At 48.8% G+C, this 19,721-nt stretch overlaps 1 protein-coding gene across 1 annotated transcript in view; it reads left to right on the top strand.

Annotated features, from left to right (window-relative positions):
* LOC147717812 (uncharacterized) overlaps positions 1 to 19,721 on the top strand; it is a 363,057-nt gene that overhangs the window by 240,418 nt on the left and 102,918 nt on the right. Inside the window, exon 14 of the mRNA XM_086924599.1 lies at positions 1,236 to 1,325. Coding sequence (XP_086780725.1) covers positions 1,236 to 1,325 — 90 coding nt within the window. The remainder of the gene's footprint in view (positions 1 to 1,235; positions 1,326 to 19,721) is intronic.

Here is a 19,721-nt window from a genome sequence, read left to right as displayed (position 1 = left end):
GTTGCACGCTGCACAGAATGCGTGATGATATATGCAGCATGGAAACAAGGAACTCTGAGATGACACTGGGTACGTCACTATGGAGCATGTAGTTGCTACGCTGAGGAACACGAAGATACCACCACGTCATCAATTCAAATGAGCCATGGAGAAGTGCAGATCACACACGGAGGGAAAATAACGGTATTAACAAGCAGTAAAGACTCACAGTAGATGAACTTGAACTTGTTTCTGTCGTTTGTGACTCAAAATGATTCATTTCATTTACTGATTAATGATCATGTGTCCAGCCGATTCACTCGTTTTTTCAGCAGCTGTGCCTTGAACATTAAAAATACTTAGTTAAAATCTATGCTGTTTCTCTTGTCAAACTCTTCATTAGAAGCATTACAGGAAGCAGAGCATTTATTTCTAGCCGTTACTGGTTTACTCATTGTTGTGATGCTTTACCCCATCATAGGCAATTCCCTTAAAACCTTGGTATTAGCTGCAGCTGGTTGGGGAACAGTTTAGCTTGAGTTTTGCAGTAACTTAGAAAGCGCTACAAAAATAACAAGGCGCTACAAATACTTGAGGACAGTTTCTTGAGTTTTCTCTACACCTTACTTATTGCCACAGAATCTTAAGTTCTTGTTGGTCAGCGCTGCCAGGGAACAGTAATAAACTCAGGCTTGTAAAAGATTAGATTTTCTTAGTTGCGCAAAATTCATTTGACTTATCTCTTATTCATGCGGTTTCTTCTTTCTTGTTTCCTCTGATCTCAAGGCTGGCAGCACATAGGTGTAGAGCTGTGGGTTCTTTTCGCGAGGTGTAACTCAGGCTGTGTTAGATGGTTTCTTCTCTGGTCTGGTCAGCAGGAAAACGTCGCCAAAATGTTGTAAATAAGATGGTCATAGATGACAGGATACTTCTAGTTGATTACATGTAGATTTATTGTAAGACACAGCCGAGTACACAAACCTCGCCAGCCGACCAGACCACCAACTGACACTAGTGGAATTCTCCAGGTAGAAGTCAGAACATACATAGGCATTGTGGTAGACAGAGAACAAGAAAACACAAAGAAAGGACTAAGACAAAAGACAACCATATTACATGAAGAATCAATGTACAACATTGTGAAATCTTTATTAGAGATAGGTCACCTGACTGTGCTTCTGTAGTCATTGTTCGTTGTGTGTTCCTTGAATAAACTATCTGATCTCATGAGATCACTGTTCTCTTTTCAAAAACAGGTGATAATGTTACCTTCATCCAGACTTGCAAGGACTGTCTGCTCATGAAATTTGAAGCGACCGATGGAAAAATTCAGCTCCACTTCTTAAGTAAGTGTAACAGCAAGAAGAAACTCGGCCCAGAAATATCAGTGTGCACATTTGCAAAGTCTCATGGCACGTGCTGGTACATTGCCAATGTCTGTCCATTCTAAAGATTAAGAACAAATTGCTTCAGGCTGACATCCGTATCTCTACCAATACCTCTTCTCAAAGACTCCTATCCTGGGTTACTTTGAGTGCATGCGCATACTTTAGGAGGGGCCGTTAGACACTTGTGCCAAAATCATCGGATTCTCTATCCCAGTAGGCGACAAAAAATGAAAGATGGAAACATACAGTAACAGGTAATATGAAAGCCATAAGTCACATTAATGAGAATGGGGATCCTGGATCGCGACTACTGTCTGCAGGATGTTCCAGGAGATACGATTGGAGTGGGCCCCAAATATCCCGGGGGCGTGAGGAGGCCGGAAGGAGTTCAGCATATGTGCTTGTTTGATCTTGTCAGAGTATCATGTCCCCAATCCATTCCTTGAATTTGGTTGCCCTGTCCCAACCCCACCTGCAGGTTACGTGCCGTCGATCCAGTAGTAGGCTAAATGAGACATATTTTCGGTGTGTTACTGGTATCGGCTCTGTATATCCAAGTAACGCCAGGAGAGGAGACAGCAGGATTGACGGATGGAGGTCATCAGGTCCAGTGCTGCAAACACCTGGTGCCAGTAGGAGTGGACCGAGCAACATTCCCAAGCAAGGTGGAAGAAATCAGCACCTTCTGCCCTACATCTGTCACACGGCTTGTGTCTCGCAACCCAAATTTGTATAGCTTAACCAGGGTGTAATAGATGCAATGTAATCATTTATAATGGGTGATGCGTAACCGACTACTAGAAGAGACCTGTTCTGTCTGCTTGCAGCAGAACACCCACTGTTGATCCATGATGTCTTGCCCAAGCTCAGCCGACCATTTATCCCTCAGCACACAGGGGATATTCAGTGTCAGTGTAGAGGTTATGATAGAGTGTAGAGACTAGGTGAGAGGCGGTGGTCGCACGTAATGTGTGGTGCAAGTGGGGGACCACTGGGGGTTCCTGAGGGTATGCGGGAGTACAGTCTTTAATCCTTTGGCACAGTCGGACATAAAGGAAGGTCTCCATGGCGGAGGGTGGGGATTCCAAACATAATTGTTGGAGCATGCAAAATTGCCATCTATGTACAGGTCGCCCTAACACTGGAGATGGCGCTGAAGTTTAACTCTTTCAAAAGTGCCTTCTTGCAAAGGGACATCTTCGGATGGTAGGTGAGAGGCAACAACAGGGAATATAGTATTGGAGTGTGTAGGCAGTGAGCAATACGGTTCCATGCCTTAATTGTGGAGTCGACAGAGGTCGGACAGAGTGCACTGGGCACGAGTGTGGCCAGTAGAACCCCGTTCAGAGGGATAGGGTCTGCAAGCCAGATGTCAGTCGCAACATGGGGCGTATACCTGGGAGGGCGGAACCAGTAGTAGGCATAATGTGCCTGGGCACACAGGTAGTACAATTCAAAATTGGGAACATCAAAGCCACCCTGGGAGTATGTCCTCACGAGTGTGTCCCATTGTATACAGGGTTGCTTGCCACCCCACACAAATCGGAGCTGTTCCTTTCCTTGTTTAAAAACAGGCACAAATTTTTGGGGGAGGACCACCATTTTAATAAGGGAGATGCGGCCTGCCAAGTGAGGGGAAGTGCATTCCACCTAGTTTTTCAACCAGTGACATGATCGAGTGTTGGCCCATAATTTAGTCTCATCAATTCCTTGCCGTCTGCAGTAACATGTATTCCCAGATATTTGACATCAGTAGAGCACCATTCTCTGGGGTAGTTAATGTCAAACGGTGTCACCGAAGCAGTAAGTGGAAAGATTTGAGATTTTTTCCAGTTTATGTGGATTCCAGAAAGACCAACAAACCTGACGGATTCCCAAAGGAGCGGGTTAAGGTTCTGCTGGGGTTCTTTGACATATAGGGTAACATCATCTGCATACAGAGAAATGAGAATCGGGCGAAGAAAGCAGCTGAGGGCTTTCTCTTGATGATATTGCTAGATCTTAGCAGCCAGAGGGGGGGGGATAACGGGCATCCCTGCCGGGTGCTCCGGGAGAGAAAAAAAGAGGGGGAGACATTTCCGTTAATCAGAACTTTCGCCTTCTGGGAAGTGTAGAGGAGGTGAATCCAAGCTAAAAACCCAATGGGAAGTCCCATGCACTGATGGATGGTAAATAGGTAGTCCCACTCAACCGAATCAAAATCCTTTGTGGCATCGAAGAAGACCGCCACTAGTGCCAGTTGGGGATCGACATTTTGCAGAATGGAAAAAAGTGTCCTGAGATTATGAGAAATCGTCCTACCGGGTATGAACCTGGGTTGGTCCGGCAAGACCAATTTCTCCATCAGGAGACTGAGGCAGTTAGCCATTAGTTTAGCAAGTATTTTCGCGTCAGCATTGATAAGGGAGAGGGGGGGCGATAGGAGTTGCAGCGGTCTGCAGGTTTGCCAGGTTTCAGGAGATAATGAGTGCCTTCCTCATTTTTGCTGGAAGAATCAGAGTCTCCTGGGCCTCCAGATAGACCTCTTCCAGCACGGGGAGTAATTGGTTGAGGTATGTTTTGTCAAAATCTATGGGGAGCCCATCTGACCCCCTTGCTTTCCCTGATTTCATCTGCATAATAGCTGAGCAGAGCTCATCATCCTCAAATGGAGCTGCTAAGAACTCCCTCTGGTTATCCCCTAGCCAGCCCAATACAACATCCTTGAGATTGGGAGACAGTTCTGGTGGGAGCAGCTCTACGAGTACTGTAGAGGTCAGTATAGAATTCAGTGAACATGCGCAGGATCTCGAGACTATCCCTGTGGTGCACCCCAGCACCATCCACTACATCCAGAACGTAATTAGAAAAACGGGGTTGTCGAATTTCAGCCGCCAGAGCCCTGCCGGGTCGTTCCCCTTCCCCATAGTGTCGGGCCGTAAAGTATTTGCACCGGAATTTGGCCTCCCGTTCAGCTGTGGTGGTATAGTCCGTGAGTTTTTCCCGAAGTAATGCCCGCTCTCAGCAGCGGTGCGTCCATTGGGGCGTAGGGGCGTAGCCCCACCAGCCACCATGGACCCGCATCGCGGCCGCCGGCCAATCTTCTAGTATTGCAACAGATCAGCCGCCGACGGGAATTGCACAGGGGGGGTGGCCTGCTGCAGCTTGAGTGACAGTCCACACTCAGGCTGCAGCAGACCGTCCCGCTGGGGAAGTACAGTGCGCATGCTTGGGGAAGTTGAAAACTTTCTCAAGCATGCGCACTGTAAGTTCCCCAGCGGGACCCAGGGGTGCTTGTTTGCTGCCACAGCCCGGGTTTCCAAAGGGCGACAGGGCGAGCAGCAAATGTGCCTCCTTAGCCAATCCTGGCGCAGCTCCAGCGCCAGGATTGGATGAGGAGGGAGGGCGGGATTTCCGCTCCAGTGAAGGCGCCAAGGTCGCAGAACCTTGAAGATGCAGGCTGCGCTGATCGGCGGTCAGGTAAGTTTTCCCTTCTTTATGTAACCATACCCTCATGATTATTGTGCAGGGGGCAGCTATGCAAATTTGAAGATGCCCATTTTTTAAACCAATCATCGCTATCGGTTGAAAGGCTTGCGCCGTTTCTTTTCCCAACTGAAGTGCTGCTTTAAAGAACACAGTTGAAAATGATGCAAACAACGCGATTAGATGTGTCTGAATGAATTAACATGGCGAGCCACACGTCAGCTTTTTGTTGGCCTGACAACACAGAGGCCTTGACCATATTCACAATTGAATGTCTTTGTCTCACGTTGGAGTCTGTGGGGCCCATGCAGAAGGGGAGCTATTAGGAACCCGCTCGCTTTCACATCTTCACATCAAAGCCGAGCCCCTCTGAAAGAAAGACTGCGGGGCCGGGGATGCGTTAACCGCAAGTCTGTGCCTAGTTCAGAAAAATATCTTTCACCGAAGATGTGAGTTTATGTTTTAGGTAGGTAGTCGAACGCAAGGACTTTCTTTGCAGGAGGTGTTTGCATCATTAATTGGATGTGCCGCACCATGATTTCAGTTTCAGAAGCCAAGACGAAATTTAGCACATAAGAACAGCAGCGGTGCGTCCATTGGGGCGTAGGGGCGTAGCCCCACCAGCCACCATGGACCCGCATCGCGGCCGCCGGCCAATCTTCTAGTATTGCAACAGATCAGCCGCCGACGGGAATTGCACAGGGGGGGTGGCCTGCTGCAGCTTGAGTGACAGTCCACACTCAGGCTGCAGCAGACCGTCCCGCTGGGGAAGTACAGTGCGCATGCTTGGGGAAGTTGAAAACTTTCTCAAGCATGCGCACTGTAAGTTCCCCAGCGGGACCCAGGGGTGCTTGTTTGCTGCCACAGCCCGGGTTTCCAAAAGTGTCCGTTGCAAAAGCGGAAACCACTGAGCTTATCCAAGTAGCCAGAATCGACTTTATTATCCGGTATTTTATGGTCCGGGCGAGACGCGGGTAAGACAACGCGGCGCAATACCCAGTTCCACTTTGGATAACATACCGCGTACAATTTGGCACAGAAGAAATGCATAGCTACACATAGATTCGCTGCGGACTAGCAGGCCGAAGCGTCCCCATCGTCATAACACCAGTTTGAGCTGCCACTGGTATTCAGAGGGCCAAAATACTGCCAGGAATAGGGGTACCGTCGCATGCAACCCAGACCCCCAGCCCGGCCTACGAAAGGCCTCGTGCATTACGCCAAATCCCTCGCACACACTCGACTCCATCTTGAGCCAACCCCCGATGCATAGTTGATACATACCTCGCAACAAAGGCTGAAACAGTGGACCACCGCGCAGCCCGAGGAGTGCGAGGAAGAGGGGGGGGGGGGGGGGGGGGGTGCTCGGCGTGCCGGCCGGACCTGCAGCGGGAGGGAATAACACAAATTAAGAGGTGCCGCGCGCAAATTACATCCGTTCCGCGATTGGGCCTCGAGGTGCGATGGCCCCAATGCTCCCTTGTAATACCGACCACCATCAACTAAACTGTGCATGGGATAGGCCTACCCTCGCACAGAAATTACCATGCAACGCGTAAGTAAATATGTCACACGAATGGGCCTCGAAGTAACATGGCCCCACGATACTAGACTCGCATTTGTAACAACACAACACAAAGAAATGCAGAGAACGGAAGTGAGAAGCCAGTGAATGCCGACGGGCGCTCACTGATTACTGCCCGGAAAAACCCCTTTTGCAAAGCCTGTCCCCAGCCCGACAGTGATGCACAGCAGACATGCATAAACATTACTCGATACTCGACCCCGCCTACTCTAGCTCCCCCCGACGGGGGGCGCGGGCACGAGAGGGGATAAACTACCCAGATCCCCGGGCACCAGGAATTGGAGCCGTCCGTTAAACATCGCGTCAGCGGAGGACACCCTGCGACCCCCAAATAACAAATTGAAACATGTAGCGGGCAGCTACTACACCGATGCGTGAAGAGAACTCATAGTCAATTAAAATAGCTGTGAGTGTTCGTGCCAAACCGAAGCTCACCAAATGCCACTACCTGGACCCGATAAAGAAATGTGACTTTCGGTTTCCAGACTGAGATAAGGCGAAAATAAACACGCTGAGTTATCTACAGAAATGCCTACAAAATGCAGATAAGGCTCGGGGGAAGTCGAACTCTGGCGTCTCCCCCTCGAAGTGTGGACCCACCCGAAATAAACTACGGCCCATACACATGAGATCATACATACAAGATGTTAATGTAACGGTGACACCGGTCATATAGCTAAAATTGAAAACATGTCCTATAAGTCAAGCTTGCAAGAGGGGAAAACCGAAGCATCGCCCAGGCCATGTGATGAAGGCAGCTGTACCAGTGATGCAAAATACTAAACGCGTGAACAGTACATGATACCTATCAAAGAATGAAAAGAAATCCCTCAAAGACGAAAATTATTGCAGTCTTCCAGGATGGCTAGAACCCTGTTTCCCTGCACTAAAGACGCCAGCTTACAAGTGCAGCCACCTCCTCACGCCAACAATAGAAGAAACACCAAGGGATAGCTTTCCAAGCCCGACCAGATGCAGGCTGGAAACCACAAAGTTCCGCACCCGGCAGGCCTCCCAGGTTCTCCAAGATCCCCCTATAAAATCATGCACGTAAGGATTAGACACGTGGGGATACACCCGGAGGTCACTTTTCTGTGAGCTGTGTGCAAGGCGGGCAATACTGAAAGAAAACAACGCTCACTGATCCGCAGTAAACATCCATGCAATGCATATAACTGCCTAGTGCCTCTAAAACATTCACCCATAAATGCTATTGATATAAATTCCAACTAGCGAACACCTAAAATGTTCGTCTTATATGCCATTTAAACAATTAATCAGCCAGTCTTGCGGATCAATCGCCGAGGCGAGTATCATCCCTGCCGCGCCGAGACTCGAACCTTGGTCCCAGGCCCATTCACTGTTTCCGAGTCAGCCGCTCTAACCCGTGAGCTACACTTCTCCCCGCCACCGCCAAGGGCACAATGCACCTACCAAACCGCTCCGTTCCTTCTGGAAAACCCTCTCTATTGCCCAAGAACCTGCGAGGAACCGGACGGGCACCCAAATGCCAATAAAGCACAAGAAAGGCCCAAATTTAACCAAAGACCGTCCAACACCGGCCCGGCCCGCCCCCCCACCAAGACGGGGGACGACGGAAGGAGGCCGAGATGCCCCGCCACTCACCACGTGTACGAGACAGACCCGACGTCTTAAAATCCCGGCAACTCCTCGACGCGACCCAAGCAGAAAGACGAGGACAAAAGAGTGTCCCAACAAGGAACTACAACGTCCGGAGCGGCAAAGAGGCCTCCCCAGCGGGGAAGAGGTCAGAAATACTCTCGCCGGCTCCTCCCAGCCGCCCCGGACGTGCATCACCTACACAGTCTCCACCAACCAGGGGAGACTGCCATGGGTGAGGAACTGCTATGTCATGTGGGGGCGGGACAGCCCTCCATGACTAGGAGCCCGCCCTCCTAATGGCCACTGCGTGGCCTCGGGCAGGCGCAAGGTCGCAGAACCTTGAAGATGCAGGCTGCGCTGATCGGCGGTCAGGTAAGTTTTCCCTTCTTTATGTAACCATACCCTCATGATTATTGTGCAGGGGGCAGCTATGCAAATTTGAAGATGCCCATTTTTTAAACCAATCATCGCTATCGGTTGAAAGGCTTGCGCCGTTTCTTTTCCCAACTGAAGTGCTGCTTTAAAGAACACAGTTGAAAATGATGCAAACAACGCGATTAGATGTGTCTGAATGAATTAACATGGCGAGCCACACGTCAGCTTTTTGTTGGCCTGACAACACAGAGGCCTTGACCATATTCACAATTGAATGTCTTTGTCTCACGTTGGAGTCTGTGGGGCCCATGCAGAAGGGGAGCTATTAGGAACCCGCTCGCTTTCACATCTTCACATCAAAGCCGAGCCCCTCTGAAAGAAAGACTGCGGGGCCGGGGATGCGTTAACCGCAAGTCTGTGCCTAGTTCAGAAAAATATCTTTCACCGAAGATGTGAGTTTATGTTTTAGGTAGGTAGTCGAACGCAAGGACTTTCTTTGCAGGAGGTGTTTGCATCATTAATTGGATGTGCCGCACCATGATTTCAGTTTCAGAAGCCAAGACGAAATTTAGCACATAAGAATGATTTCTTATATTGTATAAAGGTCACATAAAATGCATTCTTTGTGGCTGTTTACACGTCAATATTTCAGCGAAATAAATGTCTTCCCTAACAGTAAGGCCCTTCGACGAGCTGCTTACAAAAATTAAAACAGCAGCACGACGTTACTATAATGAACACTAATTTGTGCATGTTATAGAACTTTTTTCTCCATGGCAGAAACATTCTGGCAGCTTGTCTGGTCCCGAGGGGTGCCGGGGTGACCTTGTGCACCATCTCTGGAAACACGCCTGCGGCAGGAGGCTTGCAGGAGTGTCCTGGTTGCCAACAGAAATAGGTGTGATCGTGAGCACCAGTGCTCGCCGGGACGCAGGCCAGGAGACAGAAATCTAGGAAAGCAACGAGAAGGGGAGAGAGTGTGGCGTAAACGCCAGAGCTGCCCACTTTGGTACTGGGGAACCAGGTTCGAGCCTCGGCGTTGGCTCAACAATCCTGTGACTCCGGGTAAATTGCTTAATCCCACCTGTGCCCACCAACATGAATGTGTCCTTCTGTAACGTAACTGTTTCTAATGTAAAATCCTCAAATGAAGTAGATGTGTTGTGCACGTCGCACTGCACTTCGGAAAATGCGCGTGGTCCTCTCCTATTGTTTACACAAACGGCCTTTCTCCTGATATGCACTCCCATAAATGCTTAGAAATCTATCTCACGGAGCATAAATAACAGAATCCTATCCAGCCCCACCCACATTGTGTTGCTTGTTGCCTCCCACATTGGGTTGCTTGCCCCATCCCACCAAAACCCTACCCCCTATCGTGTTGTGTTGCTAGCACAACCTCTCTCGCCAGAAAAATTGTCTATGACGACTCTGCATGACTAAAAGATAGAAAAAAGCGCTATGACACGACCAGGACGGGCTGAGTCATACTATGAGTCATACTATGACTCAGCCCGTCCTGGTCGTGTCATAGCGCTTTTTTCTATCTTTTAGTCATGCAGAGTCTTTTAGTCATGCTGCACAGCTGCCGTGCTGCTTTGCAACATGACTAAAAGCCCCTGACAAAGCCAATTGTTATTGTATAGGCACGCTCTATCGGCTATGCCAATGCTTATTTTTTTTAATATAGTGCTTAATTTCAGCACATCTGCCTTTCCTGAGCACAGTAAATAACATGTGTGACTATTGCCTAATTTGTGAGGCTCTATTTACTGACCTCGGAAAGATGAAAGGCTGACCCTGCCTTGACAGGATTTTATTTGAATTCATGACTGCCAGACCCTCAGATTGGTAAACATTGAGGGATCAACTCGCAGAGCCTTACAGCTTGCTTCAATATCCACATTTATTTATTGACTGCATCATAGTGAAATACATTTGTTGAATGCTGCAGAGTAACTGCATTAATTGTTCACAGATTACAAATGCGTCTATTAAATGCTCCTTCCCTGTGCCTTCCCTTTAAAGGATGTACCATGACAAACTGAATGTATTCCGTGCACCATAGTGAGGCTGCTTTTTCCAATGGCACACAGGCAGGCTTCATATTTTTTAGAGCACATATATGAACTGCATTTATTAACTGTGTTTACTTAAATGTGTAAACCTACTTTGTTAAATGTACTCTAGTAAATTGATTGCCAGTAAATTTCATCTACTGAACGTGTTCGGCTGATTCTTTATTGAATGTAGCCCAAGCTGCATGCTTTAAATGCACCCCACCCAGTTAGCTGTCTTTATTGAGAGTATTCGAGCAAACTGGGTCTACTGATCGAAACTCGTTGAGCCGGGTTCATTCAACACACCAGCGGTCTACATTTATTACGTGCATCTTGGGGAACTGTTTCAATCAATGCAGCCAAGTGAGCTGCATGCTCTACATGCATCATGGAGATTCATTTACTAAATGCAAATACGTAAACTCAGTTCAGTTCATCCTAGTTTTCTTTTTCTTTTTCATGGACCCACGTGACCTACTTTTATGAATGCATCTTGTTGAACTGCACCCGAGCAGTGTGTATTTGTTTAAAGCCTGCTCAGATAAGGCGCTCGTATTTAATGAACCAAGTTAGATGGTAGTAATTGACTGCAAGTCAGTAACCGGCTTCGTCTCGATCATGTACCTTAGAAGAGTACATTAACTGAATGAATCTTAGTGAACTGCGTAGTATGATGCATGTATCTGAGTACACCGCCTTTATTGTGGCAGGTGTTTTACATACCACATAGGATCAGATCTGTTTTAAAGGCAGAGAGTCGCCCATAATAACATCAGACGTCGATGTGTTAATTGTCTTCATTCTAACACATCCTCTCCACACAAGTAACTCACCTTATTCTTGTGAAAAAGTAAATTGCAGAATTGTTCCTAAATGTTTGCACAGCATCTCACACACGTCATACCCTGACCCAACGCCATACAATAAATCATCCTTTCCTAATGAACCTCAATAACATGATGATTTATGATACCTCTCGGTCCCATGGGAGTGGGCAGTTTTTCATACAAATATGAAATATATATTTCAGTATTTATATATGGTGTAATTACTGGTGGCATGCAATGCTTCCAGGTGTTAGGCATACACTGCTTCTCATCAGCCCTCATACAGTGCTTACTGTTTGGCAAGCCTTCACTTGTAGGATAAGCCAGGGCTTCTTCTTGCTCTTGTGGGTGGATTCATACAGCATCTACTGGAGGCCCAATGTTGCTTCCAGGGGTTAGGGATAGATACATTTTCAGTAGACTCCATTTTTTGGTGGCTTAAATGTGCCTCAAGAAGTTGGCGTGTGGGTCTCTCTGTTCGATTACCAATGGCATTCACTGCTTGATTATCTGTGCCTCTAGTCTAGGGGTAAAGGCTTTGTCACTCCTATGAAGACACACAAAGTCTATCACTTGTGGAACCCTCATATCCTCATCAATCGGTTGCCCATCAGAATACCTTGAGCAAAAATATCGTAGGCAGAATATCGACCACCATAATACCATAAAATGTGGATTTACTTAACTCCGCATCTGCATAACATGTATATTTACATCTGTTTAATATACATCAAATCAAGGTGCATATATTTTGAGTCAACAATAGTAAAGTTAAAGTTATACTTACCTGTATTTACCATCACAATACTGTAGTACTAAATATTATAGCTATGGTATTTTTGAGGAAAATATTTAATACACAATATTCTGGTAGAATACCCATCAATTGTGGCTTCTACGTTGTGACACAGACCACCTTAAAGATGTTAAAATATTAAATATTAATAATATTATTATAATATTAATATTAATGTGAAATATTTATGATGGTTTAATGTTCCCAAGGTACATATCCTGTTTCTCCCATGTGCGCCTCGTTCTGGCCTTCCAAGGGGATTTTTGTAGGGTGCATGACTTTCAGACAAAAGTATTTATGGCACCTGTGAATAAAGTTACTTTGGATAACAATTCACCCTGTCAACCATGCCAAAACACAGTTCTGCGGTTGTGTACACTGTCCCCCAATGATTATGCTTGACTGTAATCTGAGCATCCGGCCTAGGGCTATACATGAAACTAGAGGTGGGTGGAACTCTGCGGAATGTCACAGAGCAGAGGTAGGGCTTAATTTCCTGCTTAATCTGACTGCAGATAGAGTTTCATTTATCCTTAATGTGAGATGTTGTTTTACTTTTACCTGGTATTGAGCAAATAGTGGTCAGTCTCTATCAGTTGCGTTCCTTTGGCAGGTGTCTTATTTCTATATGTTCAACCTGTTGCACTTGTACAAGGCATATCACAGGGCTGTTGAAGGCCCTCCCCCTAACTCCCATCAAATTGTCCTTAAGAAGAAGACTGGCAATGCATTGTTTCCCCCTTTCTCAGTGTTTCTTAACACAGGTTCAACTGCTGCTCTCTTTGTTCTGGTAAATAAAATCTTTCTTAGACTGGTGGTTTTTCAAAGAGTGTTTGTGTTAGCCCATTGGCTGTGAGATGCTTGCATTTGTAAGACTACCCCTGCTCTCTCATCCACTGTGGTGTATTATAGCTGTGATTTCATACAAGAAAACAAGACAGAATGCCAGGATCTCATTTTGCTATGCATTTTACAAGTCCATCAAGTGGCATTATGACTTACGATACCAGCAGTTAGTGTTCTCACAGCCTGTTCTAAGAAACAGGCCATGCCCACGCTACCAAGCCAAGTTTGCAACTGACTAGGATGGGCAGTGGGCACACGTAGGCCTTGAGACCCCGAGTCATAATCTCAACACCCAAGCATCTCCTACCTGGCAAATAACCCCAATACTGTAAGACGGTTATGGTCTCATAATTCTGGGCTGCCCCTGTGTTGCATCCTGTCTGGAAAATCTGCTCTGCATAAACAGCTGTTAGCACAACCTGGATCTCCAGTCCTGCAGCAAGTGTTGCTGACTATCATTTTATTTATGGCAGAGCTATGAACATTTGCATTATTTATTTTTTAAAGTATTTTTTGGATTGGTTCTCTTTAGACTGTATTGTTGCACTGAGTGGTCTGCTTTTACTAAGGTGATTGAGCCACTACACGTCTTCTCTGACAATTGTATTAATGACTCGAGGCAAGTCAGTTGTCTTGTTTCTCATATGTAAGCCTTTGTTGTTATATATAGAGCAATACTATGGCCTACCATATACAACAGAGATGTTTGATTGTTTGTACAGTGTGCATCCTGAATTGAATCATTTTAAGATTCTCTCAAAATTGATTATCATGGATAACAAGCCACAGTGTAGAAAAGTAATTGCCCAGAGTGTCACAGTTTGGTCATGCAAGAAAGCTAGAAGTGTAACCAGAGTCTCTAGTTCATGGCTCTGCCCCTGAGTTTTTGCCCCAGTTCATCAAAATGTTCGTACTGGCCTGGGCATGCTACACTAGTGCCTTTATTTAATTGCCTCAAGCTGTGCATGGTGCGAGCATGAGCCACACTGTTAAAACATGGTATTTCAAGCTGGTATTTATTTAAAGTCTTATAGTTTGAATTCAGCAACTGAGCATAATAGGACGGAATGTATGAAGCTCTGTGGTTATACTGAATAAGCAGCTACCTATGTTATGCCATCTATTAATGTAATAACTGCACTTTCACAATTGCTTTATTAACCTTTCTGCTTTCTCAAATTTGCTTGAAAATGCAAAATTTTCTTGGGGGGGATTATCCCCCCAAACCCCCCTTTTGGGGTTCAAGCTCGCTCGCTGCGCTCGCTCGCTACGGTGCTGTATGCAAATCACTTTGCGCCCCACCACTTTCAAATGTCACCCACCGCTACTGCCCGCTCTGCATCTGATGTCTCGCTCCAAAGACCTCTCTCGAGTTGCTTCACCTTCAAGACGTTGCAAATTCCGACGGATACCCGTAGAACTACCAAACTTTTCGACATACAGGTGCCATGTATCGTGACCTTAAATGCCTTCCAGATTGTGCCACATTTGTGACCGAGCCTTTGTTACACGTAAAAAAAATCTGAAATCTGCTCACCAAGCTCTGTTTTAAAGACAGCATCCAGCAGTGCCTCAGGCACTAGCCTCCAGCATCGTGGATTCGCAATCAAATGAGGGGGTGCAATCGTCATACAGAATGGTGCGTGGTCGGAGTAGGTCCGGGCCGTATGTTCAGCCGAAAGGATCCAGGGGCCAACCCCTTGGGAGCAGAACCAGTAGTCGAGGCGCGAGCAGGACAGTGCACTGAAGTGTAATAGGTGCCTTCTCTCTCATCTGGGTGGACATGACGCCACACATCGATGAGCCCATGATCGAGAAACAGCCGGGATAGCGTGTCTTGGGTTTTGGTGTAATGATGTGGAAGGGGATTGGACCTATCCGATGAAGGGCATAAAGTAGTGTTAAAGTCACCCCCACTCCCCCCACATGATGTGAGTGGACCCCACCTTGAGAATTTGTTCCCAAACGGTGGTGAAATAATCTGGATCGTCCATATTTGGTCCATAACAGCAAACAAGCGCAACTGACTGTGTACCCAGTGTGCCCCCAGAGCATGCAACTCTCTACCCGAGGGGTCGCTGAAGGTGCCACCTTAAGGGGTGTTTTTCTTCATTAAAATCAGTGTTCCGTGTGAATATGTAGAATAGGAAGAAAACACATGGTCAGAGGCCCATTTGCTTCCGAAGCAATGAGGGCGACGGGAGTCAGTGTGCGTTTCTTGAAGCAGTGCATCCTGTATGTGATGCCTATTGAGGTATGTAAGGATTTGTCTACATTTTCGTGAGTCGCCAAGACCCCTGACATTCCATGTAAGCAATTATAATCGCAACTGCTCAGAGTGTGGAGGCATTCCAAAGGAAATGGTACTACAGAAATGATGTCTCAATGTATGGTAAGTATATAGGGAGTTCAACGTGCACTGGCATGTCTATCTGCTGATGTGACAAATATGCAACATTAGAATGCAACAGTCCCAAACATCCCCCCACCCATACCAGCACCCCCAAACGTGCTGAAATTGTATTGGTCACCCGAAAACAAAACCAACCCTACCCATAACAGCACCCCAATCGTGCCAGTACATGATTCCACACCCATACCACAAATAACTCTTGACATTACAGTACCTGTCGAGAGAGTCCAACAAAATAGTAAGCAATATTGAGGATCGCCCATATGGGGGGTGCCTGTGGGCAACAAAACCCTCCCATCTCCCAACCAGAACTACGAAGCAGTGACACAGGGATGAGAAGGGGAGTGATAGAGGGTGTAACGTGCTGGGCAAAGTCCAGAACAAACCTACAAAGAACAAAAAGCTTACCATTAAGCTATATAGAGCATGTAGCATACAAGATACACTAATCTGTCGATGATTAGCTGTAGGAGTGTGAAACCATCAGAAAAGCTTGTAATGTTCCACTTAGTGGGCGCAGGCAATAACAGCGCCATCTGAGAGTGAGCAGGGCGTAGCAGGCAGCATGAAGAGGTGGGTGGATCCGAAGTCGAACCCCAATGCGTTAGTGTGTAGTTCTTGAGTCAGCTCGCTGCAGTGGATGGGGATCTGGAAGCACGGTCATTGGAATCTCGACGTGGTGATTGGCGCTTGAGAGTCTTGAGGAAGTCCTCAACTTGTTGGGGATTAGCACAGATAATGGTGAGAAGAACCTGCCTGCTGTACTGACGGCTGGTGGTGTGTGTGCCTGGTGGAAGCATGCACTGACGGCTGTTGGTGTGTGTGCCTGGTGGAATCGTGCCCTGATGGCTGGTGGTGTGTGTGCCTGGGGAAAGCGTGCACTGACGGCTGGTGGTGTATGTGCCCAGTGAAAGCGTGCACTGACGGCTGGTGGTGTATGTGCCCGGGGGAAGCGTGCACTGACGGCTGGTGGTGTGTGTGCCTGGTGGAAGCGTGCACAGATGGTTGGTGGTGTGCGTGCCTGGAGGAAGCGTACACTGATGGCTGGTGGTGTATGTGCCTGGTGAAAGCGTGCACTGACGGCTGGTGGTGTGTGTGCCTGGTAAAAGTGTGCACTGACCGCTGATGGTGTGTGTGTGCCTGGTGAAAGTGTGCATTGACCGCTGATGGTGTGTGTGTGTGCCTGGTGAAAGTGTGCATTGATGGCTGGTGGAGTGTGCCCGGGGGAACCGTGCACTGATGGCTGGTGGTGTGTGTGCCCGGTGAAAGCGTGCACTGACGACTGATGGTGTGTGTACCTGGTGAAAGCGTGCACTGACGGCTGGTGGTGTGTGTGCCTGGCGGAAGCGTGCACTTACAGCTGGTGGTGTGTGTGCCTGATGGAAGTGTGCACTGATGGCTGGTGGTGTGTGTGCCGGGTGGAAGCGTGCACTGATGGCTGGTGGTGTGTGTGCCTGATGAAAGCGTCCACTGATGGTTGGTGGGTGTGTGTGCCTGGTAAAAGCATGCACTGACGGCTGATGGTGTGTGTGTGCCTGGTGAAAGTGTGCATCGATGGCTGGTGGTGTGTGCCCAGGTGGAAGCGGGCACTGACGGCTGGTGGTGTGTGTGCCCGGTGAAAGCGTGCACTGACAACTGATGGTGTGTGTGCCCGGTGAAAGCGTGCACTGACGGCTTGTGGTGTGTGTGCCTGGTGGAAGCGTGCACTGACGGCTGCTGGTGTGTGCCTGGTGGAAGCACGTACTGATGGCTGGTGGTGTGTGTGCTTTGTGTAAGCGTGCATTGACGGCTGGTGGTGCGTGTGCCTGGTGGAATCGTGCACTGTCGGCATGTGGTGTGTATGCCTGGTGGAAGCGTGCACTGACGACTGGTGGTGTGTGTGACTGGTGGAAGCATGCACTGATGGCTGGTGGTGTGTATGCCTGGTGGAAGTGTGCACTGACGGCTGGTGGTGTGTGTGCCTGGTGGAATTATGCAATGATGGCTAGTGGTGTGTGTGCCTGGTGGAAGCGTGCACGGACGGCTGGCGGTGTGTATGCCTGGTGGAAGGGTGCACTGATGGCTGGTGGTGTGTATTCCTGTGGAAGCGTGCACTGACGGCTGGCGGTGTGTGTGTGTGCCTGGTGGAAGCGTGCACTGATGGCTGGTGGTGTGTATGCCTGGTCGAAGTGTGCACTGGCGGCTGGTGGTGTGTGTGCCTGGTGGAATTATGCACTGATGGCTGGTGGTGTGTGTGCCTGGTGGAAGCGTGCACTGATGGCTGGTGGTGTATATGCTTGGTGGAAGGGTGCACTGATGGCTGGTGGTGTTTGTGCCTGGTGGAAGTGTGCACTGATGGCTGGTGGTGTGTGCCTGGTGGAAGCGTGCATTGACGGCTGGTGGTATGTGTGCCCGGTGAAAGCGTGCACTGACAACTGATGATGTGTGTGCCTGGTGAAAACGTGCACCGACGGCTGGTGGTGTGTGTGCCTGGTGGAAGCGTGCACTGACGGCTGCTGGTGTGTGTGCCTGGTGGAAGCGTGTACTGATGGCTGGTGGTGTGTGGTTTGAGTAAGCGTGCACTGACGGCTGGTGGTGTGTATGCCTGGTGGAAACGTGCACTAATGGCTGGTGGTGTGTGTGCCTGGTGGAAGGGTGCACTAACGGCTGGTGGTGTGTGTGACTGGTGGAAGCATGCACTGATGGCTGGTGGTGTGTGTGCCTGGAGAAAGCGTGCACTAATGGCTCGTGGTGTGTGTGCCTGGTGAAAGCATGCATTGACGGCTGGTGGTGTGTGTGCCTGGTGAAAGCGTGCACTGAATGCTGATGTTGTGTGTGTGCCTGGTGAACGCGTGCACTGATGGCTGGTGGTGTGTGCCTGGTGAAAGCGTGCATTGATGGCTGGTGGTGTGTGTGCCCGGTAAAAGCGTGCACTGACGACTGATGGTTTGTGTGCCTGGTGAAAATGAATGAAATGAAATGAAATGAAATGAAATTAGATTTGTTAAGCGCATGGCTGCCCAAGAGCGTCCCAGCGCTGATACACTCAGCTAGATTCCAAGATCCTCAGACAGCGGACTCATATTCCTCGTGGAAAAAGGAATGTCTTTAAAGATTTCCGAAACCTCTGGAGACAGGGTTCCAGACGGAGAGCTGCAGGAAGATCATTCCAGATCTTGGCTACGTTCACAGAGAACCTCCTGCCTCCTGAGCGAGCTCTCATTACTCTGGGGACAGTTAGTAAGTTGCTCCCATCAGAGCGGAGGGGACGCGAGGACTTGTAGGGGCATATAAGGTCCCTGAGGATTGGGGGGCCCTTTCCCTGGAGAGACTTAAAGGCGATGGAAAGAGCCTTAAATTTGACTCTCTCCCGGATGGGGAGCCAATGGAGAAAACATGCACTGACGGCTGGTGGTGTGTGTGCCTGGTGGAAGCGTGCACTGACGGCTGCTGGTGTGTGTGCCTGGTGGAAGCGTGCACTGATGGCTGGTGGTGTGTGTGATTTGTGTAAGCGTGCACTGACGGCTGTTGGTGTGTGTGCCTGGTGGAATCGTGCACTGACGGCGTGTGGTGTGTATGCTTTTTGGAAGCGTGCACTGACGGCTGGTGGTGTGTGTGACTGGTGGAAGCATGCACTGATGGCTGGTGGTGTGTATGCCTGGTGGAAGCATACACTGACGGCTGGTGGTGTGTGTGCCTGGTGGAATTATGCACTGGTGATGTGTGTGCCTGGTGGAAGCGTGCACTGACGGCTGGTGGTGTGTATGCCTGGTGGAAGGGTGCACTGATGGCTGGTGGTGTGTATTCCTGGTGGAAGCGTGCACTGACTGCTGGCGGTGTGTGTGTGCCTGGTTGAAGCGGGCACTGATGGCTGGTGGTGTGTATGCCTGGTGGAAGCGTGCACTGACGGCTGGTGGTGTGTGTGCCTGGTGGAATTATGCACTGATGGCTGGTGGTGTGTGTGCCTGGTGGAAGGGTGCACTGATGGCTGGTGGTGTTTGTGCCTGGTGGAAGTGTGCATTGATGGCTGTTGGTGTGTATGCCTGGTGGAACCATGCACTAATGGCTGGTGGTGTGTGTGCCTGGTGGAAGCGTGCATTGAATGCTGGTGGTGTGTGTGTGCCTGGTGAACGCGTGCACTGATGGCTGGTGGTGTGTGCCTGGTGGAAGCGTGCATTGGCGGCTGGTGGTGTGTGTGCCCGATGAAAGCGCGCACTGACGACTGATGGTGGGTGTGCCTGGTGAAAGTGTGCACTGACGGCTGGTGGTGTGTGTGCCTGGTGGAAGCATGCACTGACGGCTGGTGGTGTGTGTGCTTGGTTGAAGTGTGCATTGACTGAGTCGAGGATGATAACACTAGGGCTTAGGGAAGGGTGTGTCTAGTT

Source organism: Lissotriton vulgaris, chromosome 5, assembly GCF_964263255.1.
Source record: "Lissotriton vulgaris chromosome 5, aLisVul1.2, whole genome shotgun sequence".
Lineage (NCBI taxonomy): Eukaryota > Metazoa > Chordata > Amphibia > Caudata > Salamandridae > Lissotriton > Lissotriton vulgaris.
The sequence above is the reverse complement of the archived record's forward strand: the minus strand, read 5'-3'. Positions and strand labels throughout refer to the sequence as shown.